A 27,800-nucleotide genomic window follows, 5' to 3' on the forward strand; every position below is an offset into this window, starting at 1 on the left:
CGACCCTTTAAGCCAATGCGCCCCCCACCTCTTTTTTTCCGGTCAACACGCGGACCATTTACCTGCTGCATTCAACCAAAACCTGCTCAAACATGATTGGTCAATACTAATCGGACTACGAATGGAAGCCGGCAGGCTCCCGGTGGTGGCAGTGTAACTCACTGAAGGACTAAGGCTGCACTCAGTGTTGTAAGTATACAGAGATATTTTCCATTTAATGTAGCCAGCGCATTGTGCATTAATTCCTGATAATGGACACCCTGCATCCAATCAGAATTGAGTATTCACTCTACATTATTGACAACATGAACTGAAATTATAAACAGGTTACACACACCTGATTTGTCCCCCTCAATGACAAGTGAGCCACACACACCTAACAGGCTGCTCACACTTTCTCTTACAGAAAATACTTTATTAAATGTCAGTTTGAAAGTGGTGACTTTTTCGGTGTGCAGCAAAATACCTATGTTTTATACGCATGTGTTGAATTTATTGGTGTATTCAACTTTGTATTGCTAGTCCACAAACCAGCTGTGGAGCATTTGAAGTGTTTCACCTTTGCATGAAACATGAAGCTGGTTGGTGATTTGATTTAAACAACAATATCTGACAATGTTATATTTTCTCTGTGTTCATATTTGCTGTTTGCATGCAGCAAACCGTAGATCGACATGAATTATTTCAAAACGTCCTAAATCTGTGTCCTTTTAGAGAATCAAACACTCGCCAGCTTGAAACAATCATCTTTTAATTAAACTATGGTTATTCTACGGTTAAACGGTGAATTTTTGACCCTGGCTGCGGGGGCCATATAATAAAAATAATAAATAAAATCAGAAAAAAAAAAACACGCACAAGAAAAGTCTTGTATTTTGTTTGTTGCGTCAAGCCGCACGAAACACAATTCCCCATTAACCCCATGAACTCCGCCGGGCCCGCGGTGAAGCGGCTCGTTGTGAGCTCGTGCGGCGGGTTGTCGCTTTAAGAAGGGGGCGGGGGCAGCGCTGCGATGACGCAGGAATAAAATCCTGCAAAAAAACGACGGTTCAAATACTCCAGGCTGGAGCCCTGCAGCGTGTGCGGCGGCTGCTGGCGGAGCTGGAAGGATCTCCGAGCCCGGCGGGACCAGCTGTAAAGAGGGGTGGGGGCAAAACAAAAAATTACATATAGATATATATATATATATTTAGGAGCCCTTTCGGAGGACACTAAATGCAGAATAAAACACACACAGTCCGGCAGATTCGCGTCTCTCAAAAGACAAACACAGTTATTCACTATTAGCCCCGAGCCAGGTACTCACGACGGAGCGCGCTCTGTCTGCGGCTGCATGCGCAAACAGTGGAGGCAACTTGGGGGGAAAAGAAACATTTGGAGGAACAATTTATTGTGGAGTGTGTCTGGGGGGGGGACTCGGGAGAGTCGCATCATGCCACATTCCAGCGCACTGTGCGTGTACTTTTTCACGCTCCTGAGCCCGGTGGTGACATTCACCGAGGACGTGGAGGTGTTGGTGTTCCTGCCGCAAAACAACTCCTACCCGTTCTCGCACGCGCGGGTCGCGCCCGCGATCTTTTACGCGCAGCGGCGGCTGAGGGCGGACGGGGAACGGTACTCGGGCTTCCGCTTCAACGTCCAGTTCGAGGACTCCGACTGCGTAAACGATGCCCTGTTCGGGCTGGTGGACAGGTCGTGCGCGCGCAAGCCGGACCTGATCCTGGGGCCGGTGTGCGAGTACGAGGCGGCGGCGGTGGTCAGGCTGGCGTCCCGCTGGGACATCCCGGTGATCTCGGCAGGTGCCCTGGCCGCCGGCTTTGGCGACAAGCACGGCGAGTACTCTCACTTGACCCGCATCGCGCCGTCCCACGTGAAGATGGCGGAGACGTTCGCCGCGATGTTCGAGAACTTCACGTGGAGGAGTGCGCTGCTGGTGTACGAGGACGACAAGGCGGAGCGGAACTGCTACTTCACGCTGGAGGGGGTCTACCACCTGATGGCCGACTTCAACATCAAGACGTACGCGTTCTCCCAGGAGGAGCGCGTGGACACCGAGGACGTCCTCCAGAACATCCAGGACACCGAAGGTAAGGGTGCTCTCTGAAGTCTAAGGTCACGTGGTTGATGGAGACGTGGCTTAAAAAAGACACCTGTAAAGTAAGTTCCATGTTCTGATCACATGTTTGACAACACGAGACACTACAGGCAACCATTTTTGAGATGTTGTGCTATTTAGCTTCCAGAACATGTCTTCTTTCAGACTAGTGGAAAGAAAACATCCAAAAGGTGTTTATTTGACTGATTTGTCTATTTAGATCTGTAGATTTCTCATAAACTCACCAACAGTTACCATAATGCCTCATTTGTATATTTAAACATAACATTTCAGAAAACGTGTAATACAAAAATGTATTTTATTAATGTCAGTCATCAGCTGGAGAAGGTTCATAATAATGTGTATTCGTTATTTATTTATATGACTGATCCATAAATCTCTTCAGTAGCTCTTACATACACCTCTCTACATTCTGAAGCTTTTTACAGAGGGGTTTGTTCATACATCAGTCGAATTATATATTTATATATATATATATATATATATATATATATATATATATATATATATATATATATATATATAACATTGTATTCCTAAAACTATGGAGACATGCTTTTGTATGGCTGTTGACCGTATCAGAAATATACAAAATTGCCTCTGTGAAGACATTTGACTATACGTCAACAAAATTCACCAAGAATTGTGATCCTGGCTTTGTCCGGTGTTCACGTTTCTGTTCTGGAGATGTGTGCAAATTAGCACATTTGGGAAGATAATGCGTCATTTGCATATCAAAACATAACATTTGTTAAAAACTTGTAATCCAAAAAATAATTGTTTTCATACAAGTAATGAACTGGGGAAGTTTCATGGTGACATCTGGCAGAAAAGACGACACCTGTTCACAGAGACGTGGACCTGTGAACAGAAATCACACAAATGATGAATTAGCTGTCAGAAGAGTTTCTGATTCACAAAATATGCAATGTTTCAAGTTCTTTATTGTCATGTGCAGTTATACAGTGTTCATTAAATATGTAAATGAAAATCACGCATGTAAAAATGTGAATCTAAGACAAAATAATTTCAAGTGAAACTATAAGGATCAAATATAGCATGAAATACATTTGTGGTAGACAGTAATTACAAAAGGATAAAACTGTAATGTAAATATGAAGACATTCATGTGTAATGAATGAATGATTTGTTAAGCCCCTTCATCCGGCCCTCATGTCGGTGCCACTGAGGACACAGAGTTCCATAACTCCTCGTGTGCTGCTGGCATGGAGCATCCTCTCATGTCGACACACTCGGGATGCGTAATATTGAACTTGCATAGTTTTGTAAAGGAAATCATGTTAAACTTTCTTTTCTTTCATCCAATTTTGAGTGTTTCTTTTACAGTTCTAGTCAGTCAAATGAAAAATCTGCTGTTTTAGAGGAAGTTTCTAAAGGAAATCATATAAAACCATGTTGTCTTTCATATTATCCAATTTTGAGCCTTTCTTGGTGAAAAACTGGAGTTTTTTTAATAAAAAATAAGCTCAAATGAATTGAAATATATTTGATTTTATTTCAGTGTCTTTGCAGCGTGTTTCTGTCCTTCACTGTCGCGCTAGTTTGCTTCCTATGCTTTTCTCTGTGTCTCCGTGAGGGCGGAGGCGGAGCTCTGCAGGCGTGAGATGCAGCATTCCAACACTTAGCATTATGCTAACTTGTCGCGCTCGCTGCCAACATGAGCTGCTCTTTTCTCGTAGTGTTCCGTCAGAAGAGGCAGTGACTTAAACCAAGTGAGAGCAGAGCTGAGTAATGCTGTGTTCACACCAAAATGAGAAGCAAATTCTTGCCTTGTGTTCGTCCCGCAAATTTGACAGCTGTTACATTTGTGTTTATTTGCGTCACTTTTGCGTGTTAAAACCAACAAAGTTGAATTAACCCTGACCAAAGTAACCGTTATTGCTGCTTTGTACATGTTGTAGAATGTTTACTGAGGTAATAAACCAAGAGAGGAGTAGTCATTTTCTCATAGACTTCGATACAACCAGAGGAGTCGCCCCCTGGTGGTCAGTAGAAATTGGCTTCCCTTTTCAGAACCGGAGGTTGCCGCCTGGTTTGGTGTGAGCACAACCTAATGAAAAGTCTGCTAGCTGCTTAAATGCAAAGCGTGTATTCATGTCATCTTATTGGCCTGTAACATGGGAGGAAATGTCAATTTATAATCTCATTTTAAAGCCTTTATCTGCGGATACTGATGCCGTGCTGATACCAACGCACTTCCCGACCACGCACTGAAGAGATGAACCACATGGGTTAGTCGCTTGAAAATGTTCAGAGGACTTTGGAATTGGCAGTGACCAAAATGGGGACGCCCCCCCCTCTCCATATGTGGCCTAAAGAGCTTTAACTGTGCCTGTGTCTTATTCTGCACAGGTTCAGGACAGGTGGCTGCCTTTTTACATGGGCTAATGAGATATTTATGAGTAACTGAACCAAAGTAAATTCTTCTTAGGTAGAAAACAATGACTTTTCCAATGAGAATCCCCAACAAATATGTGAAATATATCGGAATCACCTTCAAAACACATCGGCGTATTCTCTTTAGGGAAACAAGTGAGACCCAGGCTAACAAAATAGCTTTTTTCCATGAATAGAGAATTGCTTTTGAATACATTGAACTACCTGACATGAAATAGTAGCAGTAGTAGGACTGTTATATGTTTCTACATTAAAAGTCAAACCAAATGAGAGCATATGTATGCCAAGGGTTGTTTCAGCCACAATCCTCTGGTCATAACACTTCCTGGTTACATCACCTCATATCACAGAAGTGGCTGTTGTATAAATTAGCATATATTTCTCATGCTAAATGCTGCAGGGCCACAAAGTGCACCTGATGGCGGGAAATTAGTATTCCCGGCACGACAGGTGCTTAACTGAGAGGTTTGAAGGGTTTCAGCAAAAGCCGAGCCGTGTTAGAGGGGATAGGCGGGTCCACCTCCGTATAATTGCTCACCGACAATATAACATGATTTGAAGATTTCATATTCTCGATGCTGTTGCATTTCCCAGTTTTGCCCACAGCCTCCAGTGCCCCGGCGCTTTAGATTAGATGTGACTTCGCTGCTCACTGGAGTCAATCATGCCGTCACGTTCATGTTTCCAGTACACGATCTACATAAACCACCGGCTGCTTCCAAGACCAGAAACCCTGGGTTAACACGAACACGGAACAATGTGCGTGAGCATAATGCGGCTGCCAAAGTGATCTTGTAAACAATGTCCTTGGCCTGCCAGTGGCAGTATCCTTCAACAGCAGTGTTGTTGCATAGCTGCTGTTGTACTGTCAAGCCATTGAAAACAGTAACAATCTGCACTCATCACTGTGTTGCTTTCATGCTTCCCAGAGCGTTCTGTTTTCAGGTTGTCCATTTGGACGTCCGTCCGTCCCATTCTTAAGAACGCAACGTCTCAGCAACGCCTGCAGGGAATTTATTCAGCTTTGGCACTTTGGACTCAACGGGTAAACTTATCGAAATCTGGTGGTCAAAGCTCAGTGCGACCTTACAAAAGACGTTTATGGCCATATCTAACTAAATGTCTAATAAAAGGATAAAATAATGAAGTGATGACATTTTGGACAGACGTGGATTTAAAGTGCAGCTGGTTGAGCGGACGCATACAGCTGTGAGGCTATTTATTTCCCCCGTCTGTAGCGAGTCCCTGCAGCATACTGCCGTCCAGAGCTTTTCCTTATTTGGCACAGAAGACCATCAGAATATGGGTTTTAAGCTATTGTATGCTAAGGGGACCGGTCAGATCCAGAATTCTGGTGAGCGACCAGGACCTTTGCATGAGTCTAGTTGTTCCTCAAAAAAATGTTTTCAATGTTTTCATAATCATAATGCTTTCGGGCTTCGAAAGTGTTCCTTCATTCCAGTCTTCTTTCAAAGACTTTCTCCTCCAAAACCTGTCTCGACTAAGTGTCAGAAATCCTGTTTCTGATATGGTTATTATAATTTCATGTATTCATTTTGCTAAGATTCAGTATTTGAATTATATTCCTAATATTTGGCACAACAACATGAATTGATGTCGCTATAAGTTATTTTTTATTCCTCTCCTTGTGTGTTCATCAATCATTGATACGTTGGGAGACTGTCCGTCTAACAATCTCCTCCGCTGCGTTTCAGCACCCGGGACAGCGCCACGACGACACACACACACACACACACACACACACACACACACACCCTGTGGGCATGTTCATAATTATCATGGGATGTAAACGAGGCTAGGCCTGGCCAGTTTAACATAGTATCATTAATTACAGAATAACACTTTATATGAGTAATATAGAACAACAAATTGTTACAATACTATGATTATGGTCGTTGAATTTGTTGAATTAGTCAGTTTAATCAGTTATTTGTTATTTGCAGTTTACAATGTATAATTACTGTATAACTTAATTTGCTGCTGCTACAGACACATTTCCCCCTGGGGATGAATAAAGTATCTATCTATCCGGCCGTCTGTCTGTCTGTCTTATTTTTTAAATGAAAGAAAATATTTAAATTATAATACAATCATTTATTTCCTAATATTTTTGAAATGTGTGTTGTTGAGCAAATAAACACTATTGATGACAATAACAAAGCAAAAGGATATCATTTAGAATTATTCACAGTTTACGGCGACTTCGGGATGGTAGAATATTTGGGAGGGTGATGAACAGTTTGTCTAAAACGTCGCTGTAAATTATAGTTCTTTGAAGAAAATTGGAATCAGCAGGTCAGACTTAGAATATAACAAACACAAACTGGAATCAGCCAAGAAAATTACAATAGTTGAATCTACATTTTAGACGTGCTGCACATGCTGTAACCTTGTGATAAAACAATTATATTATACTATGAAGGAAGTTGCCAAATAAGAAGGTGTTTAACGAGTTAAAGACTACGCATGCGATGTTTTTTCCCACTCTCTCCTAGAGATTCACTCAATCACAAGCAACTAAAACAGTCCACTACAGAATAAGCCCTCACACACACACACACACACACACACACACACACACACACACACACACACACACACACACACACACACACACACACACACATCGGCTGGTTTATGCGGGAGATGTTCAATTCAATTTAATTCAATTTATTTTTGTACAGCCCAAAATCACAAATTACAAATTTGCCTCAGAGGGCTTTACAATATGTACACATGTGACATCCTCTTGTCCCGGGACCCTCACATCAGAACAGGAAAAACTCCCCAAAAACCCCTTTAACAGGGAGGAAAGAGGAAGAAACCTGTGGGAGAGCAATAGAGGAGGGATCCCTCTCCCAGGATGGACAGAAGTGCAATGATGTCATGTGTAGAACAGGATAGTGAATTACAACACATTCAATGTAATTACAGCAGGGCCATGGTAGGAGGAAGGACCAGGGTCCAGATGAAACCATGCTCCATGGAAACCTGTGAGGAGAGGAAGCACAAGGACTCCGGGGAAGAGACAAAATCAGTACTGTGCATTAATGGTATCGGTAATAGGGTTAATAATGTTAATAATGAAGATCGTAGTAGGTGTCAGCAGGGCCATGGCTGGTTGAAGAACCAGTGTCCAGATAAAACTGAGGTCATGGGAACCTGTGAGGCGAGAAAGCACAAATACTCTGGGGAAGAAGTAAAGTTAGTAATGAGCATTAATGGGACATCAATGCATACAGACGTATTGTTGGATTACTGAGGCAAATTAATACTGTGCATCCTCCTTTCTAATTTAATTGAACCTAAAAAGTTGACTATTTTTTACATGTGTAAAATAAAGGTGCTAGAGTTAAAGTATAGGATCCCATTTTAACTGTACAAGCAATGATATTATGGTTCATGTATGTGCAGCAGCGCAAAGTAAAAAAAGGGCTGGTTGAATAGATATATGAACCGAAAGTTGATTGAAGAATACACTCTACGGACAGCCATGTCAGTAATGTTTACATCAGCAAAGTCACTCTATAAAGTCATTAATAGTTTACTGGAAAGAAATCTAAAGTGTTAAATAAATAACATTCATATGAAGAATGAAGAGCAGCTTGTTTTGCTAATCGCCGAGCTCGCGCGTTATGGTTTTGTAAACATGCAGCGGTGGATGAGAGACTGCAGACAGAGCCGATTCTACATGTTCACATCATGTTTACGCTTGTTGAACAGATATATTGATAAAGTATTGGCTGTTTAGTCGCTGAGGTTTTATTGCACTTGCAGTAACGGGCGTGGTTGTCACAGTTATCTTCAGGAAGCAAATATATCGGAGGTTATTCATTCTTCAGGTCATTAATAATTTAGCAACGGTGCCCAGTTTTGGTACCCATCCCCACTCGTTAGTGCACTGCATCTCATTTTCGACACTGTATGGGGAACCATTAGGGTTGGGTATCGTTTGGGTTTTTTCCGATACCGGTGCTAAAACAATACTTTTAAAATGATACCGGTGCCTAAACGGTGCCTGAACCGATACTTTTTTCTTCAAATTGAACAATATATTAACTGTTAAAGTATACTATAAATATAAATAAATACAAAACACTTGGCTTCAACTACAGCTTCAAACTTTTTAACTTCAAACTATGAACAATATATTAACTGTTAACAGTTTACAGTATACTTAAATAAATATAGATAAAACAAAACACACACACTCTGTACACACACTACAGCTTCAAACTTCAGCAATTATTTTGCAGAAATATGAGCATATTTGCCTTCTCTTGCAAAATAAGACCTCTCCTGACTTATTTTATGTAACCAGTTGGTGGCGCTAATGCGGCAATTCGTCATTTGCCAACCGCCACTACACGTCGAAGAAGAAAGTTTCGCGTGCCTGTGTTGTTGTGCTTATGAGCAGCAGCGCTAAGAACCGGATGTCGATGGAGGAAGTCAGTAGCCTGCCAGCCGTATGACAGATCTCGTTCTTTGTTTTTTTTCAATAAATCATGGCCGAAGCTTTGTCAGAATGATGGAGGGGTTTGTTTCTAAGCGCCCACGGCTTGTCCGGTTGTAATAATACTATGAGTGAGGAGCGGAGGACCGATGCTATCGTTAGCATCGGTCCTAGGACGAGCTAACCTAGGACGGAGTCATCAGAGTAGTGTAAAAAAAGTATTTCAATCGGCTCAGGCACCGAAAGGAAGCACCGAAATCTGCGTTGCATTTCGGTCCGGTAGATACCGGTCGTATAGGTACCATACCGGCACCGGTTTTCGGTACCCAACCCTAGGAACCATAGAGGGGCCTTGATTATGTTTTCGGCACTGGTTAGGCACCCTACGGGGCACCTCATCTCGTTTCGTTGTCTCCACTAGCAGTGCACCCGAGTGGGATCCTCATCTTGTTTTCTCCACTAGCAGTGCACCCTAGAGGGAACCTCATCTTGTTTTCTCCACTAGCAGTGCACCCTAGAGGGAACCTCATCTTGTTTTCTCCACTAGCAGTGCACCCTAGAGGGCACTTCATCACATTTTATCCACTAGCAGGGCACCCTATATGTCACCAAATGGGTGCTTTAAACTTGCTGGGCATCACCTTTGATTGCCTCCTTTTTGCAGTCTTTGTGCTAAGCTAATCTAACCAGCTGCTGAACGTAGCTTCATATTTGACGGACGGATATGACAGTGGTCTTGATCTTCTGGTCAAACTCTCTGACAGAAATCCAATACGCACATTACGTGGTTTTGCTTTCACTCTGAGATTCCAACTGCTGAAATTGACGTGATGCAGCAGGATCAGAGACGACTCACTGCTTGTTGTACCACAAAAAGGCATAGTCTTCTTTTGACTTTGAAGTAATGTTGGCTCTCTTTAACTCATGATCTTTGACCATCTGGCCTGTAGAGAGAGCGTTAACCGATCATTTATAGCTTTCATGTTAAGTATCTGCAACTGATATAATCTGCCACCAGGGTCTGGCAATTAATGAGGCAATGACGTTCAGTGTTGGCTTAAAGTGAGGCTGCTCCTTACGTGAGATATTTCATTAACCTGAAATTAGATCCTAAACAGAACCAGCTAGAACTGAGCACTAGACAGGTCCTTGTGTGGTTCTAATTTAATTCAGTTTGAGCCAACAAGGCAAACGGTAAAAATCATTCCTCACACTGTCTGTTGTAAACAACTATTCACTTCTTTTAGACTCACATCCTGCTTCAACTTCAACCTACTTACCTTTGTACTTCCGGTCATTGTGTGCACACAGTTTTCTGTTTCATAACAGATATTTCAGGTGTGCTCACTTTCACACTTTTAGTTTTTTACCTCCGAATGAAATGATTTGGATAACCTTGATGAACTGTTGGTTTGTTTCCACGCTCTGTGTGTGAGACATCACCGTGTTCCCAGATGATCTCTGTAATTAACTTGAACAGTATAAGGTTATCGTAACCTCATAACCTCTATGAATGATGGCCAAAACCACAAAAATATGACCCAAGTTGTAATAAAGCAGAATCATTATTTAGGGTTGAAGATACTTCTGTTCCTGTCGATGCATCCTCAATGGAAAACACAATGTTGGTACATCATCAGATTGTGTCCAACAGGTCTGGTAAAAGCAGTGCCTGAGGCTGTGCATGTATAATTGCGTTACAGGTAGACCTGTGGCATGATGCGATAGAGCAGAGTCCGTTTCAGATAAATCGGACACCAGTGGGACTATAAACTGTTATTTGTTATTGAAAAGTGCTGTTTTTAAAGCACATTTTTCCCTGTTAAAGGGTTTTTTAGGTGGAGTTTTTTCTTATCGAATTGAGTGTCTAAGGCAGCGGTTCCCAAACTTTTTAGGCCACGCATCCCCTTCTACATCCCGACTGGGTTCACACACCCCCAATCCCCCACCCCCCACCCCACACACCTTAAAAAAAAAAAAAGCAACAGAGCCTTTATAGCCGCATACAAATCGGACCAATGAGAGAACAGTTTGCTCGCGCGTGGCGTTTGTTTACAAGATAAAAAAACACAAAAAAGACAAAAACTCTTCCTGCACAGTGCCTTGGTAACGGACGTACACCAGAAGATTGGCCAGATTGGCCACATCTGTAGACTCGTCTACTTGCAGAGAGTAAAACTCACTCTTCTTCACGCGACCGACTAATGTAGCCAGGATGTCTTCGGACAAAGCATCGATGCGGCGATACTGTTGTTGGACGCGGGATCACGTCCAACTTTTTTGCTTCTCTCTCTCCAATCATACATTCCACCAGCGCTTTAACATTTTTGTCCCTCTCCACCACCGCCTCTCCTTCTCCCTATTACGCGGTCAGAATACTACCACAACACGCCGCCTGTCTCCGGCAGAAATGCGCTCATCCACGCACGGGAACAACACAAGTTGTAATATATACCTCCATAACACCCCGCCACTCTCGGCTCATACCTCCCCAGCAACGAGGCATATCACCCGGTCACAATACCTCCAGAATATCCCCCGGGTGAAATCATGAGACCATGCACCATGAGACCACCATTACATTTTTCCTCTCGCGCACCCCCTAGAGGCACCACACTTTGGGAATCCCTGGTCTAAGGATAGAGGGTGTCGTTTGCTGTACAGAACACACGCTTCACACTATGCCGCTCTACGTACCCCTCCAGCGCTTGTTTTGGACGACATGTTAGTTTCCGCTTTTTGCATGCATAGAGTCACTTCAAAATACTTTTCTGTGTACAAAGGAAATGTACATTTTCTGCTCAGTCTCTTCTTAAAATGAACTTCCAACGTAGTTTGACTTTAGATTTAAAGTGTATAAGACATGTTTCAATGTTGCAAAAACGCAGCACTGGGCCTCAATGGGCTTCATTCATCCACACAAAAGGCCCAATCACTGACTCATGAGTAAATGAATCTTTAATATTTATACTTTGATATGTAGTGTATATAAACTGTACATGTGTATATGGGGTTAAGGGTTAACAGACAATATACACTGACGGGCGTCTTTTATTATTAATACCTCTACAACTTCACTTTAAACATATAATCAGCCGATCACAGGGCAGCAGCTCAATACATTGAGGCCTGTAGACATTGTCAAGATTGATAGGTGATTGAAGTGACTTTGAAACGGCTGTTGCGTATTTCAAAAGCTGCGGATATATTGGAATTTTACTGGTGAAAATAATTTGCTGTTTATTGCTCTCTATCAAACAGGTTTGTGTCAATCAAATCAAATCTTAAGATTTAAGCATCTTTCGATGTCATTGAATCACCAATGTCTGATAATCTTTGGACTTTGTTGTAATTAAAGTGGTAATACTTGGAAGCCTTAGGAACCCAAGTTGCCATTTGGCAGCATTGACACAAAATCCTCCAAAAAGGCAAACAAATAGAATTTTCTTGACCAGATTGTGAAAAATGGCATAAACGGTAGAAACAAAATCTACATAAATAAAATCAATGCTTGTGTTTCAGAGGTTTATGGCACCTTTAACCAGACCTGTCAGTAAAACTGTGCATCATTGCCAAGTTTTCAGTATGTAAAGACTTCAGCATGAAAAAAGCAGACTTGTGGAGCCATATATTCATACCAGGGCTGCTGTATATTCATATGGCTCTAGCCGTCATTAGTGTCACAGTGGGGAACACTTTCGAGGGAAGAAGAGGAACTGATGTGATTGGCCAGAGTTAACACAACCACCAGCATCCACTTGTATCCAATCAGTAATACAAATATACAACAAACAGCAAAGAATACTTTCCATCCACAAGATCAGTATTTTCTTTAAGTCAGGACACCTCGGGTGGATTATCACAAGTCCACATGTTGGACACTAACCACAAGCAAAAAACAAACCAGAAGCTAGGGCTGGGCGATATGGCCTAAAAAAAAAATCTCCGATTTTTTTACAAAAAATCCGATTCACGATTTAAATCGATTTTTTTCCCCCAAAATTTTTTGCAGATGACAGAAGCTGTTGAAAACAATTTTTTCTTTTATTTTGTGATGATTTTCCCAAGTAGGTTGATAAAAATAAAGTGCAAACAAAACCTGAACATTGTAGAAAGGTGCCTGTAGTATACAAAAAGTATTTGGTCACTCTTTTGTTTGCCTGAATCATTTAAATATAAAATTAAATTAAACATAACATTAAATGGCATTAAATAGTAGCCTTCCATTGTAAACAACTGTGCAAATGTAACTTTTTACAGTAAGCTTTTCTAACTGAATACACTGATACAAACACAGCATGAAATAAAATGTATGTGACCCTTTAACATTCACATTTTCAAAAGTGCAACATCTGATCTAACATCAACATAACATATTTTGCACAGTAAATAAGTGCATGTAAACAAAATCAAGTGCATTCACAACATAACCAACAGTATTAAACAGTAGTGCATGTTTTTTCTAAATATTTTTTGCCAGGAAGACAAGCCTGTCTACTACCTCTGGCTTCAGGCATGCACGGTGGCATGTAACAATGCCCCCCCCCCCACACACTGAAAAGCCTCTCAGAGGGGGCACTTGTAGCTGGCACAGAGAGGTATTTCTTTGCTAAAGTACTTAGCCTTGGAAAGTTAAGTTGGTGACGCTTCCACCAGTCAAGTGGATCGGTGTCTGGGTCAACCTGCTGGACCACAGGTCAGTTGTTGCGGAGTAGAATGACATCCCCTCCAGCTCCGCAGAGATCCTTTGGCGTGTACTATTGTACAGCCGAGGCAAGGCAACGTCAGAAAAATGTTTACGGCTTGGTAGCACGTACCTGGGGTCCAAAGCTTTGAGACGGTGAATAAACCCCGGCTTTTCCACGGTGTATATGGGCACCATATCTTTTGCGATATACATCGCGACTGCATCCGTGATGGCTTTCCACCGGGCACTCTTCTTCTCATGCGGAGTACAGTTGGTGAAGCAGTGAAGCTGCTGGCCGCCATTGTTTTAGTTTGTAAACAATGCGCGCGCACTCTACTACGGGAAAAAGGGGTGGGGGCGATTTTCTCGATTTTCAATAAAACACATCGCCTTAAAGCACACATTCGAATTAATCGATTAAATCGATTTATCGCCCAGCCCTACCAGAAGCCTTCATTTGGTTCATAGCCATGGTTAACGAGTTCAGTATCAGAATTCATGACAAATCTTATTTTCAAAGATTGATTAATATTAATTGTTTTGACGACCATATTATAAGTTGATCCCGACCATAGATAGTTCAGGTACGATTCTGATTTCTCTGCTTCGTTAATACTTTAATAACAATGAGTATTGTAAGATTTGTAGATGAATGATTATTGTTTACTAATGATACAAACTCCCTCATCATCATTATCATGCTCCCATATAACAATGCACAGGGATGTATGACTGACATGAAAAAACAACCAACCAAACGACAACATTTGCATGCTTTCCTCGTATGAACCAATCTGCTCCACATTTCCCCACCGTCAGCTGCACAATACTACAATGTGCAACAAACTGTTAAGGAGGGAAATAAATAAATGAAGCGCCTCTCTCAGGATTGGCTTGTTTTTCTGATGCTAATCCACCCGAGACATGCACTCCCATCCTGAGTCTGTATGAAGCCTTTGTGTTTGGAGAGAACTCCCCTCGGACTCCAGTGTGGTTGTGCGGCAATGGCTGGCTTTTCTGTACGACCACAAACGTCTCAAGGCTCTGAAAGGACAATACTGTAAACAACAACAACAGCAGCAGGGCGGCTTGCCTCTTTTCTCCATCCTGTTCAGCTCTCTGACAGACGGATCCGACATGTATCCTTGTTTTTTTCTTTTAGGAGCACAACAGCCCCCCCTATTTGCATACGCTCCGTCTTCAGAAGTTTCACAGGCTAACACGGGGACACTGCGTGCACTCAGTGAGCGTGCCATGTGCTGCCCCATTCCTGAGTTCATTTGTAACTAGCATCAGTGCCCTAGCGCAAAAAAGGAAAAATCCAGAAGTTTTGAAATATTGCTGGCTGCGAGCGCTGCCCCGACGGAACGGCCTGCCGAGCACACACAAGGGTCGGTAGTGTGTGTGGAGCCCAGTGTAATTAAAGGGTGCTATAGTGCTGGCAGGACTGAGGTGAAGTTTGTCCCACTGACTCGAGGGATATTTCAGGAGGTGTGTTTAAGTGACAGAGTTGTGAGGAATGTTCCAGCAGGACTCTGAATCTTCCTTATTAACACGGGACGCTGCCGTTTTTTCAACTGCGGGCCTTGTTTGTGTAGCTGCTTGTTTGTCGGTTTATTTATTTTTAATCACCAAAGGAAAAGTTTAATATCAACCCAGTGAAGCTTTTTTTTCATGTGATATTTATTCGGCAAAGCCTTTTTGTTTTTGCACTTTCAATGATTTACATGTTCAAAAACAAATTGAGCTCAGAGTGAGAGAAAGCTTCAGCGCTGCTGGATTTTCATCACTGGTGACACAGTTGGCAGCGCTCCTGCTGCCTGACAGAGTTTTTTGGAAGCACATGGCGAAATACTGTGAAGGAAGAATTCCAACTATGGAGGGTGTTAGTGCTGTAACTCCTTCTATTCGCTGACTCGCTTCAGTGTTCTCGTCTGAAAAGCGCTGGGAAACTGTTTCCAGGACCAGGGGACGCTAGAAAGCCAAATGTGTCTCGTCACTACAACGAGAGTAGCTGTAGTACTAGCAGTCCACCTTAAAGGTTAGCCATCCTTAAATGAGCTTTGAATATTTATCCCCCCTACTCATCTTTCTGAGCTCATCTTCCTTGTTCCACCAGAAGAGATTGACTCCTGGTGACGCGTGCTCTGCACTTCAGTCGATCACTTTGATGCAGCGTTAGAGAAAGAGGAGCGTCTTTATTTATGAGGGCTGGTGTGAATCTATGAGTATTCATTTATGTGTTCATTGGGTACGTGTCCGGTTTTCATTTTTGGATATTGATCAACAGGCATGTTGGAGACGCAAGAATTAAACCTGAAAATAAGTAAACATCACTTTAAACCTTTTGTCAATGGTATGGTTTTTGTATTAATGTGTGTTACCGAATAGAATCGCACATCATTAGGCACAAAGCTTGAGCTCTGCATTCAAAGACAATTCAAATGACAAAGTTATCATGTTTTATGGAGGTGCTGATGAATGGCAGGGTTGGGATGTGTAGTTCTTTGAATTGTTGTCGTTCATACCCGGGGATAACATTGTTAGGTCGGATGGATCAGCTTGGTTATTATTTCAAATAGATTGAAACTTGGTGTTTTTGTTGATGTGGTGGGTGGATGTACTGGAATCAAATAAGAGAATTTATTTTGCGTAGTATTGTTATGTTATGTTTGTGTGATTTGATATGGACATCAGCTCTTCCTTCTTTCTTAACTTTCGTAATATTAGTACCCACACGTTTGCTCCTGAGAGGATTAAAATCCCTTACCAGCACACGGTATGTTCAAATTACCCCACCTCCCCCTTAGCAGTCATCTCTGTTACAATTGGAAGAATTTGCATTTAATTTAAAAATGTGTCCTAAGCACATCTATCATTATTTTTAATTTATATTACAAATTGAAACCAAAATTCCAAAATATATCAAGGTTAATTATTTTGTGATGAATTATAGATGCTCATGAAAACGGAATTAAACATAAAAATGTATATTGTTTATTAGGTCGCTTAAAGTAATCTACAATGTCTCATATGTTTTGCAAATTGTTTTTTCATTTGATCTGGAATTAATTCAGCAGTTAATCCGTGTTCAGACTGTGTTGGTTGATTGTGTTGGTTGATTGTGTTGGTTGATTGTGTTGGTTGATTGTGATGGTTGATTGTGATGGTTGATTGTGTTGGTTGATTGTGTTGGTTGATTGTGATGGTTGATTGTGATGGTTGATTGTGTTGGTTGATTGTGTTGGTTGATTGTGATGGTTGATTGTGATGGTTGATTGTGTTGGTTGATTGTGATGGTTGATTGTGATGGTTGATTGTGTTGGTTGATTGTGATGGTTGATTGTGATGGTTGATTGTGTTGGTTGATTGTGATGGTTGATTGTGATGGTTGATTGTGTTGGTTGATTGTGTTGGTTGATTGTGATGGTTGATTGTGTTGGTTGACATGTGGTGTTCCCCAAGGTTCAATACTGGGGCCTCTTCTGTTCAACATCTACATGCTTCCACGAGCTCAGATTATGGAAAACAACAAAGTGTGTTATCATAATTATGCAGACGACACACAAATCTACATAACTATGTCACCAGGGGACTATAATCCCATACAAGGGCTGGGTAACTGCATTGAACAAATCAACAACTGGATGTGCCAGAATTTTCTTCAATTAAACAAAGATAAAACAGAAGTAATTGTTTTTGGTACCAAGGACGAACAATTGAAAATCACCGCTCAGCTTCAATCACTGATGTTAAAACCCACAAACCAAGCCAGAAATCTAGGTGTAGTTATGGATTCAGACCTCAATCTGAACAGCCATATCAAGACAATTACAAAATCAGCCTACTATCACCTGAAGAATATATCAAGGATTAGAGGACTTATGTCTCAACAGGATTTGGAAAAACTTGTCCACGCATTTATCTTCAGCAGACTGGACTACTGTAACGGTGTGTTTACAGGTCTCTGTAAAAAGTCCGTCAGAAAGCTGCAGCTGATTCAGAACGCTGCAGCTCGAGTCCTCACTAAGACCACATCACTCCAGTTCTGATGTCTTTGCACTGGCTTCCTGTCCAACAAAGAATTGACTTTAAAATCCTGCTGTTGGTTTACAAAGCACTGAATGGTTTAGGGCCAAAATACATCTCTGATCTGCTGCTACCTTATGAACCATCCCGACCCCTCAGGTCGTCTGGGACCGGTCTACTATCTGTTCCCAGAGTCAGAACTAAACATGGAGAAGCAGCGTTCAGTTTTTCTGCTTCACATATCTGGAACAAAGTCCCAGAAAGCTGCAGGTCTGCTGAGACCCTCAGCTCATTTAAATCAAGATTGAAGACTTTTCTGTTTGCTGCTGCCTTTAATTGAACCACATTCAATTCATATATTAATCAATTTCCTGCATTTCTGCATTTTACTACTGCATTTTATTTCTTGCACTGTTTTTTTTAATGTTTTAATGAATGTTCTTAATTGTTTTTAAATCTCCTTTTCTTTTGCCTTATGTTTTGATGCTTTTAATGGTTTTATGTGAAGCACTTTGAATTACCTTGTTGTTGAAATGTGCTATACAAATAAACTTGCCTTGCCTTGATTGTGTTGGTTGATTGTGTTGGTTGATTGTGTTGGTTGATTGTGATGGTTGATTGTGTTGGTTGATTGTGTTGGTTGATTGTGATGGTTGATTGTGTTGGTTGATTGTGTTGGTTGATTGTGTTGGTTGATTGTGATGGTTGATTGTGATGGTTGATTGTGTTGGTTGATTGTGATGGTTGATTGTGTTGGTTGATTGTGTTGGTTGATTGTGTTGGTTGATTGTGATGGTTGATTGTGTTGGTTGATTGTGTTGGTTGATTGTGTTGGTTGATTGTGTTGGTTGATTGTGATGGTTGATTGTGTTGGTTGATTGTGATGGTTGATTGTGTTGGTTGATTGTGTTGGTTGATTGTGATGGTTGATAGCGTCGGTTGATAGCTTCGGTTGATTGCGTCGGTTGATTGCGCCGGTTGATAGCGTTGGTTGATTGTGTTTGCTTCTTTATGAATCAGTCAGGAGTTACCCAATGTTTCTGACTATTGATCTTTATCTGAGTGAAGGATTTTCCCAAGTGTGATAACCTCCCCCGTTATCGGTAATGAAATGAAAATAATTCCGTTGTTTTTTTGTTTTTTTAGGATGACATTATTACAATTTATATTTTATAATGACTAATGACTCGACTACTGCATTTGTCTCTGTTGTTTTCCTGCAGTGGTGATCATGTGCATGAGAGCGGACAAAATCCGAGAGATCATGCTGGCTGCACACAGACGGCGGTTGACCAACGGCAGTTATATGTTCTTTAACGTTGAACTCTTCAACGCCTCTTCTTACGGTAAAGTTAACGTCAAGTTACTTTTAAATGTGTTTGTCACACAAACTGAAGTTTATTTTACATCTTCTGGTTTTAATGTATGCATACATTTTCTATTTATCTACAGTTCAGGGCATAAATATTTGGACAGTGACATATTTTCTGCTGTTTTGGTGAGAATGTGAAAAAATACAAAAGAAAACCTGTGACTGTGACATCTGGGACATTAATGATGACTGATGGAATTTCTCTAAAGAGTTGGTGGTGACCAAAATCAGAATACAGTGTAATAGTAATTCGTAGGAATGTTATTAATAATGTTGCTCTTTGTCAAGCAACTGATTGCTTACATGTTCTCGATTATCTGATGTCCTACATGCCCACTGACCTCCCTAAACCACACTTCTACTTTGAGTCTCCATATTTAAAGGGCACTCTAGTTGATGTAACGCCAATGAACATGTCACTTAATTTAATTTCTGCACTGCATAATCATAATTAATGTCGGAGAGAAACTGGGGGTTTAGAGTTAAGTTTTCGTAAAGGTTTCAGTGCCATCTAGCAATGAGGTTGTATATTGCAACCAACGGAATACCCCTCTGCTCACACACTGCGGTGGCCTTCACGTAACGTAAAAATGTGAAAGTCTCTCTAAAGCCAGCTCTTCATTGTCCCAAGTTCTGCATCTTGCTGTATTTGTATCTGCAGGTGAAAAGAAGCACCACATCACCCTACTTTCCTCTCTGCCATTCTATTCAATTACTGCTAATATATCTCCCTAAATCCTACACATTGGACCAAAAATGGTGTTTTTCACCTAAAGGCCTCAGCACTGTCTTATCGTCTGTATTCATTTTGAAATGTTCCTTGTTCTGTCCTTTATAATTGAAACTCTAGGCAATGGTTCGTGGAAGAGAGGAGATAAATACGACAATGACGCGAGGCAAGCCTATGCTTCTCTGAACACGTTGACACTGCTCAGGACAGTCAAGCCCGAGTTTGAGAACTTCTCCATGGAAATGAAACAGTCCATCGAAAAAGCTGGGTATCATGACTGCAAAGACTGTGGAAGTGTACGTATGTCTGTTTATTAATGCTAGGTCTGCGCTACTGTATTGAAGTTATCAATTCTCCAAAGCGTACGTTGTAAAATAAAATGTCAGAAGCCATTGTGACTGTTGTGCTTCACGCACTGTAATTACAATAAAGCTATTATGTTCCATTTCAGGTCAACATGTTTGTCGAGGGATTCCATGATGCCATGTTGCTGTATGCCATCGCCTTGGATGAAGCCATGAAAAATGGTTATAGTAAGAAGAACGGAACAGAGATCACCTCACGCATGTGGAACAGAACCTTTGAAGGTAAAACACACACGGCACACACTGAGCCAGTGATGACTGCCACTTCACCATCATTATGTTACTATTGTGGTAAAGATCGAATGCAAAACACAAGTAGTGTTATTTTAAATATCCTAGAAATATTATACAGAATTGCAGAGTTTAGAGAGAGTTACCTCAAAAAGACAGTGGCATGTTTGCTGTTTCAAGCTGTTTGTTTTCCTTAAAAACCATCACTGCAGCATGTAGGTAAATACCAGCTGATTGTCCAGCCCAAAAGGCTTAAACTGTTTTTAATATAGAATATCAATACAGTCATATCACAAAGTTTAACACCTCACGTGACACAAAGTATCATGCCACTGTCGTTAAGTTAACAATGGAACGCTCCTGTTCTCCTGACAAAAGCAATCGTGTGTCCCATGGAAACTGCTGCGAATACAGAAAACTCACTGGCCACTGTAAAGTCATGGTGCAAAATGATGATGTTTCATGAATGTCTGAAATGTCAATGTTTTGCTCACTATAGAGTAAACAAGTATTTAGTGAATAAGGTGGTTTTGGACACGGCCAGAAGGCTTGTTCAAGATGAACCAAGCCTGTGCAGAATGAATCCTGGGCCACACTGCCTCGCTTCACCTGTGTGCAACAGCTACGTCTCTAAGCTGCTGCAGCTTGCATGCATGTAATGTCCACGTAGACAGCGTTGCCTTTGCGACGTAAAGAGAAGCCAATGCCTTGTTGACTGGATTTTTCCATAGCCTTGGTCTTGAGGGCGGAGAGGGAGGACAGCCAAACCTTGGGGGATGTAGAACCAGGGGAGGCAGTGATGGCCCGAGCCTTGTTGAACACCTCCTTGATGTCCAAGTATTCCACAGGCACCTTAGAGAGGTCAGGGAACTCAGTACTTGGCAGAATCACTTGGAATAATAGGCAGAGTAGATCTAAGACAAACCAAATGGCTCCACTGCAAAATAAAATCAATACATATCGATGGATGGGACCTTTTCCGGTGGTTAAGTGTTCTGGCCTTGATCAAGGGCTACCGGTATATCCCCAGCAACCCTACTTCTCGCCTTAATTTATTGCAAACATTGAGTTTATGGTCTCAATCACTAATATCAAGTTTTCTTCAATACAGCATGATATTAATTTTGTAAAGTATGGTCCCATTTATAGTTAAATAGATGGTGAAGCAGAGTATGCTATAGGGTTACCTTGTGATTGACAGGTCGCTATACCACGGCGTTGTCCGCTTCTGGGAGTTGTCCATGTTTTCGTCTTACAACTTTTTCAGTGTGTTCTCAGTTCATAAAAGTTAATGTAACCTTTTTGGTCGCCTGTCTTATTCAGCATTCGGCTGTACTTGGCTCTCACTCCTGGTTCCAAAAAGCCAAGATGGCGACAGCCAAAATGCCGAACTCAAGGCTTCAAAACGGCAATCCACAAACCAATGGGGGACGGTGTTTTCACGGTGATTTCGTCCTGTTCTTATGTACAGTAAATGAGGAACGGAGGAGAGGGCGTTTCTGGATGGATGGTGTGACTCACTGGTGCTCTCTCCCGTGCCACCAGTTTATCTTTGATAACATCAGAGAGTGCCTCAATAAAGAAGGCATCGCAGAGGGACGGAGCATTCCCCTTACTCCCAGCAGCCACAGCTCTAAACGCAATAGAGTAGTTGGCCACTTGTCTCCCTCCTTGCCTCACTTCCAGGAGAGGAATTGTCTAACACCTTCTTGAGTACTTGAGAGTAACTTTCATATGTTTAACTTTTCTGATCTGCTCACGTTTGCCCTGATAAGTATTTGTTACAACACTATGCTCTTAATTGAAACTAAAAAGTTCCAAATTCAAAGACGCATTTCAGTTGACTGAACCCTTCATTTCCTAACGAGGCTTTTTATTAAGAAATATTTACAGTCACGTGTTTTGGAAAAGTTGGTGAACTTGCACGTTTAAGATACCGTACTTGAAATGAAGCTATTGCCATTTTGTGACACCTGTACGTTACTACAAAATACAGTGATTCATGTTTTCACGGAATATGCTCTCAATTAACACATTTCAATAAAGGCTACATTTTCTTCACACACAAGCTTACCTAATACCAAAATGACGGATCTTTTTGTCTTATTTACAAATGCTTGCACACAGCAAGAATGAACGGATCATTTCAACATTGAGAAATAGCTTTTTTACTGTAAGTTGTGTAAAAAAAAAAAGGCTGCCACGGTGGTTAAGGCCAACAGATTGTATGTGGGCGATAACGTGTATCCAAATGCTAAATATTGTATAGACTAGAACAGGACTGTGCATTTTATTGCTTTTTTCACCTTCTATGCCTTTGTTTCGTTTTTAAGAATTATTTGATATTGAGTTGGGTTCGCCATGTTTTCATAGATTTTTTTTTTTTGCATTTTCAAATGTGGAGTTGGTATTTCATGGACAAAATGTGTTTTTGCGCAGAAGATGAACTATTTAAAATCAGCTAGTTGTGTGATGTAGATGTGGAGCTCTATTAAGAGTTCAGAAACAGCACCTTAAGTAACTGTAAAACACACACACAATATGAAAATGGGACAATAACAATTAAGATGAGTGATTAAGAACAAAGTGTTGAAAATTGCGTGATTATATTGTTGAATTTGCTAAATTAAAAGGATGAAAATGTACATTAAATATGCACTTTATATGGGCACCAGGAGTTTATCTACTTTTTGAATCCCCTGGCCTGTATTTTTGTCCGGCTTTTACTTGTTCATGGCGACAATGCCCCTGACTATAACTTGAGACTATTGGCCTTATTTGAGAAAATATAGTATTTGTCTGTGAATGAAATGTTAGATTATAGGCCCCCGAAATGGTATGTGAATGAAATCTTCTTCTACACTTGCAGAAACATGTTCCAATATGTTCTTGGGGGTTGTAGCTAAGTGATGTTCTCATTGTTTTCACGGTGGTGGACAGGGATCGCTGGCCAGGTATCAATGGACGTCAATGGTGACAGAAATGGAGATTTCTCTTTGATGGCGATGACGAATGTTGAAGCAGGAACCTTTGAGGTGAGAAGAAGCATCGTGACACCTTCCCTAACAGGAAGAAGAAGATAAATGTGCTGGATGGTAATATGGTATACTCACTTACAGGTGGTGGCCAACTACTTTGGTGAAAATGGAACTTTTCAGCTGCTGCCTGCCTTCAACACGGACCATTTCACGCTGAAAGGAAGACATATAGCACACACAGAGATAGCGGACAAATCATGTAAATGAACACCACAGTTCAGAGAGACCTGTGAAATGTGACTTGGTATGTTTCTTGTACAGTATGTATGACGGAGTCCATGTTTTTACCAATAACTGCTCTTCCAAACAGGTGGACTAGGAGTATCAGCTTTGACTGGAGTCATAGTAGGAGCTGTTCTGGGAACAGCCATGCTTATAGCCTTCTACTTTTTCAGGTAACAATAGGTGATATTTATGTTTGCTAATATTGTTGCATTCGAGTACTATCTGCTAAATACTGTCAGCTGGCTCAGCCGTCAATCCAACATGTCCACCTGCCCTCTCACTTAAAGGCCTCGAGACTCTGTACGGTGGTCCCGAGGTGCAAAAGAGAAAACACAATGGCATGTGGTGCGACTCAAACTGGAAAATGTAGGTTCGTATTGAACAATGATTCCTCATTACGGATCGGATGCATGGTCTTGTGGCACATTGCTGCCCCTCTCGGGTCAGTGTGTGCATTGAAGTCCGGATTGTACAACAAATGGAAGTATTTGCCTTTGCGCTCTTTTGCCATTGTGTTTTCTGTTTGGCTGTTGTGCATTTTGAATTGTCATAGTATTATATGTTTTGCAGTTGTGTGATGCACTTTAGGGCCATTGTACTTTTTAAACGTATTAAATAAGGAATTGGAAATAAATAAATAAATTACTTTGACATGGCTTTTGACAATTTAGGACTTGTTTTTGTAGTTTGGATATCTATAGTGTTGGTTTGATTTCATTTGAATCACCAACCTCGTAGCTGAGGAAGGGGATGCAGTGAGACTGCAGTCCGGCATTGCAAGCAACACAAGTCAATCACAAAGGCTGGAAACAGACTTTTAGATAAACAATATTATCTAAACTGCTCATTTGGAATTGGCATTAAAAGCGAGCACGCCCAAATGTCTTTCAAATATATGTGTATGTTTATTGCTTAGAAGAAATACTGTTTATGTAAGTACAGTACATGTACTGTAGGTTGAAGCTGAAAAATAGTCCCTTTGCGAAATGTAATTGACTTTTAAAACACCAAATAAGTAATAAGACAGTTTTATCCGCTGCTTCCCTAACTCTCATTGATTTTGGTGAGTAGGACTTTATGATAACTGAAAAGAATGGCGGTGAAACCTACAGAAAAAAAAACATGTTGAAAAACACAATTTTTTCTCTCTTTGCAGAAAAAACTACAGGATTACCATTGAGCGCCGCACGCACAATGAAGAGTGCGACAATGGGAAGCACCGTCAGTTACGAGAGGACTCCATCAGATCGAACTTCTCCGCAGCTTAATCGGCGTCAGCCCCCCCCCCCCCCCCAAGAATCACACATCTGAATGTGACCAAAGACTTTGCAATGGTTGTCATTGGAACCATGCTGTTAAACATGAGACATTTTTTGTATTTGTATCCTTTAATGTTTTGACTTATTGTAACTCAGGACAGTTGTAACAGTCACAAAGCACCACTTACTTGGATTGTCCTCCGTGCAAAGGGTATCTGATTGTATTGGTGTATAGAAAGCTTTAGCCATAATGTTCTTTTAAAGGGTCTATATACAATATTTAGAGCATAAATATAGCAGCAAACATATATTTGCTGTGTAAAGATAACATTAAGTAGTGGGGTCCTGAACAGAGAATTAAGTCACACTCTGAGCTTCTCTGGTCTTGTGTTTGGTAACGTGGCAGACAGTGTGTGCACGTTGGAGAACGTGAGTCCTTCCCTCCCGCCCCACTGACTAGCTTTCCACTGCCGCTCAGCACAGCACTCATACGCTGGTAACCGCTGACAACGCTGTCTTAACCCAGGCAGCAACCTTCGTTCTGGCTAGTGAAGCCGATGTGGAAGTGTCTTAAAACTTGCATCCTCTCTCCTGACCAGCAGGGGGCCACTCCTCAGGGTGCAGAAATAAGTCAGATTGTATAGAAGTCAATGAGAAAATTACTCTACTTCTCATTTGATTTATTCCCTCAGTAAACACTAGTTTTAAGTTTTCTTCAATACAGCTTGATGTTCATTGAGTAAAATGATGGTCCCATTTAGTGTAAAATAGACCACAAAGCAGAGTATGCTTTAGGGCGCGGCTACTTTGTGATTGACGGGTTGCTACCAGAAACGTGTACGAAGTCTCGACGTCACTAATCCAGAGTCCAAATATGGTAACTTCCGTTCATTTGTTGCAAAAAAAAGAACAACATGATCACGGCTGTAACCCAATATGGCGACGGACAAATCGCCAAACTCGAGGCTGCAAAACGGCAGTCCACAAACCAATGGGTGACGTCACGATGACCACGTCCACTTATATACAGTCTATGCGATGGGGCAAGCAGAAGTGTAACCCCCGCCCTCCGTTTCCCCCCTCAGGTTAACACTGTTAGCGCAGTCAGCACTGCTGCCGTCGCTAGTGCTGTTTGCACCGTTAGCGCCGCCGCCATTCCAGCTCAGCCACCTCCATGTTTGCTTGTGGTGCCTAGACTGTGAACGTCGTATACAGCTGCTTTATAAGGATTTTTCTAAAATAATTTGTTTGTTTGTTCTAATATTCAGATGGTGGTTAGAATGATTCAGAACAGACTATTGAACACTACGTGCACTAGTGAGCCGGGTGAGGTCTAGTTTAGCCTCTCTGGACAAACGGAGGTGTCATGTTAAAGGTTGGTAAACAAAAATGGCGAAACGTCTAAGAAATGATACAGCTGCAGCTAACCGACTAAAAAGTGATATAGGCGAGGGCTCTTTTCTATAGGCTATAAGCTACTGATATTAAGCTACTGATATTGTTAAGGTTTTCCGTTCACCATTACCGTTGCTGAGATCCATGCCTCCGTACAAATCAAATGTCTCATTCCTAACTGAGCACATTGCTCTTTAAATGAGAAACACTGGATCACATATCATCTGGAGTACATCTGCACTTTGAGATTGGCTCAGTTACAGTATGTCCTCTTTCCTTTTTAAATGCATCTATTTCATGAATTAAAAAATTTCAAAAAAAGTGTTTCGGCAGTACTTTCTGATTTGGCATTCTTTACGAAGTATGCTTTATTAATGCTTAATAAATCATTCACAAACATAGAGCAGTAATAAGCCGGTAGTAAGAACAACTTGGGTTGAGTTGTGGTCATTTTGGCTAAACGGCTAACTGTTCTCCCATTGAATTAAAGGAAAACTATGAAAATATATATTACAACTTGGGTTTTATTTTTGTAGCACTGGCCTTTGGTTCTATCAGTTTTGATTTTCTGATCTGCTAAGTGCTCAAGTTTGATCCCCTGTTGAGCGTTTTTTTAAGGAATATAACTGTTCTGCGACCTTGAGCACAATGTTACCACAACCAATTAAATCGAAAAAATAGAAGTGGAACAAAAAGAGAATTATAGAGCTCACTTCCTGCTGAAGGAAGGTCTATTAATAATGGCTCATTACTGGCACATTCATTACTAAATGATTTATCAACATTACCAAAGACATATTATGACTCCTTTTATAAAGTATTCCTCATCAGAAAGTGAAACTGAAATCATAATTAATCGTGATAGTCATGATAGATGACTATGTTTCTGTGTTGTGAAGGCAGCGTGATATGCTTTCCATAAACAGTGATGACTGCGTGAAAAAAAAGTTTCAGTCATTACATTAGTGACCCTTCAGTTTCTTTAGCTGGTCATTAAGGTTGCATTGTTCATGCAGGATTTAAAGACATTATTTGTATAGATGCAAAATAAAGACGGTCAACTTGGTAAATAATTGGTAAACCAGCCTGCTGGTTCACTTTGTGTGCTCTGAGAGAAAACCCATTTCTTGTATTCACTTTTATTCTGGAGCACCACGGTCGCTGGGTTTGTTTAAAGCTCTGTATAATATTACTATTATAACTTTTAGTATCTCTTCGGGTATAGTGGCTTTAACGGTGACCTAATGTATTTAAATTATTCTATGTTCAGACCTTTCTGTTTGCTGCTGCCTTTAATTGAACCACGTTCAATTAATATATTAATCAATTTCCTGCATTTCTGCATTTTACTACTGCATTTTATTTCTTACACTGTTTTTTAATTGTTTTTAAATCTCCTTTTCTTTTGCCTTGTGTTTTGATGCTTTTAATGGTTTTATGTGAAGCACTTTGAATTACCTT

The 27,800-nt window shown here is 41.1% G+C and overlaps 1 protein-coding gene across 1 annotated transcript; it reads left to right on the plus strand.

Annotated features, from left to right (window-relative positions):
- The first annotated feature begins 1,154 nt into the window (after positions 1–1,154).
- npr3 (natriuretic peptide receptor 3) lies at positions 1,155–27,748 on the plus strand. The gene is made up of 8 exons (XM_079269972.1): positions 1,155–2,087; positions 18,948–19,070; positions 19,947–20,122; positions 20,278–20,413; positions 23,363–23,457; positions 23,542–23,659; positions 23,771–23,855; positions 24,842–27,748. The coding sequence occupies exons 1-8, from the start codon at positions 1,334–1,336 to the stop codon at positions 24,951–24,953; spliced, it is 1,599 nt and encodes a 532-aa protein (XP_079126098.1). The 5' UTR covers positions 1,155–1,333; the 3' UTR covers positions 24,954–27,748.
- Positions 27,749–27,800: the final 52 nt, after the last annotated feature.

Source organism: Melanostigma gelatinosum, assembly GCF_949748355.1.
Source record: "Melanostigma gelatinosum genome assembly, chromosome: 6".
Lineage (NCBI taxonomy): Eukaryota > Metazoa > Chordata > Actinopteri > Perciformes > Zoarcidae > Melanostigma > Melanostigma gelatinosum.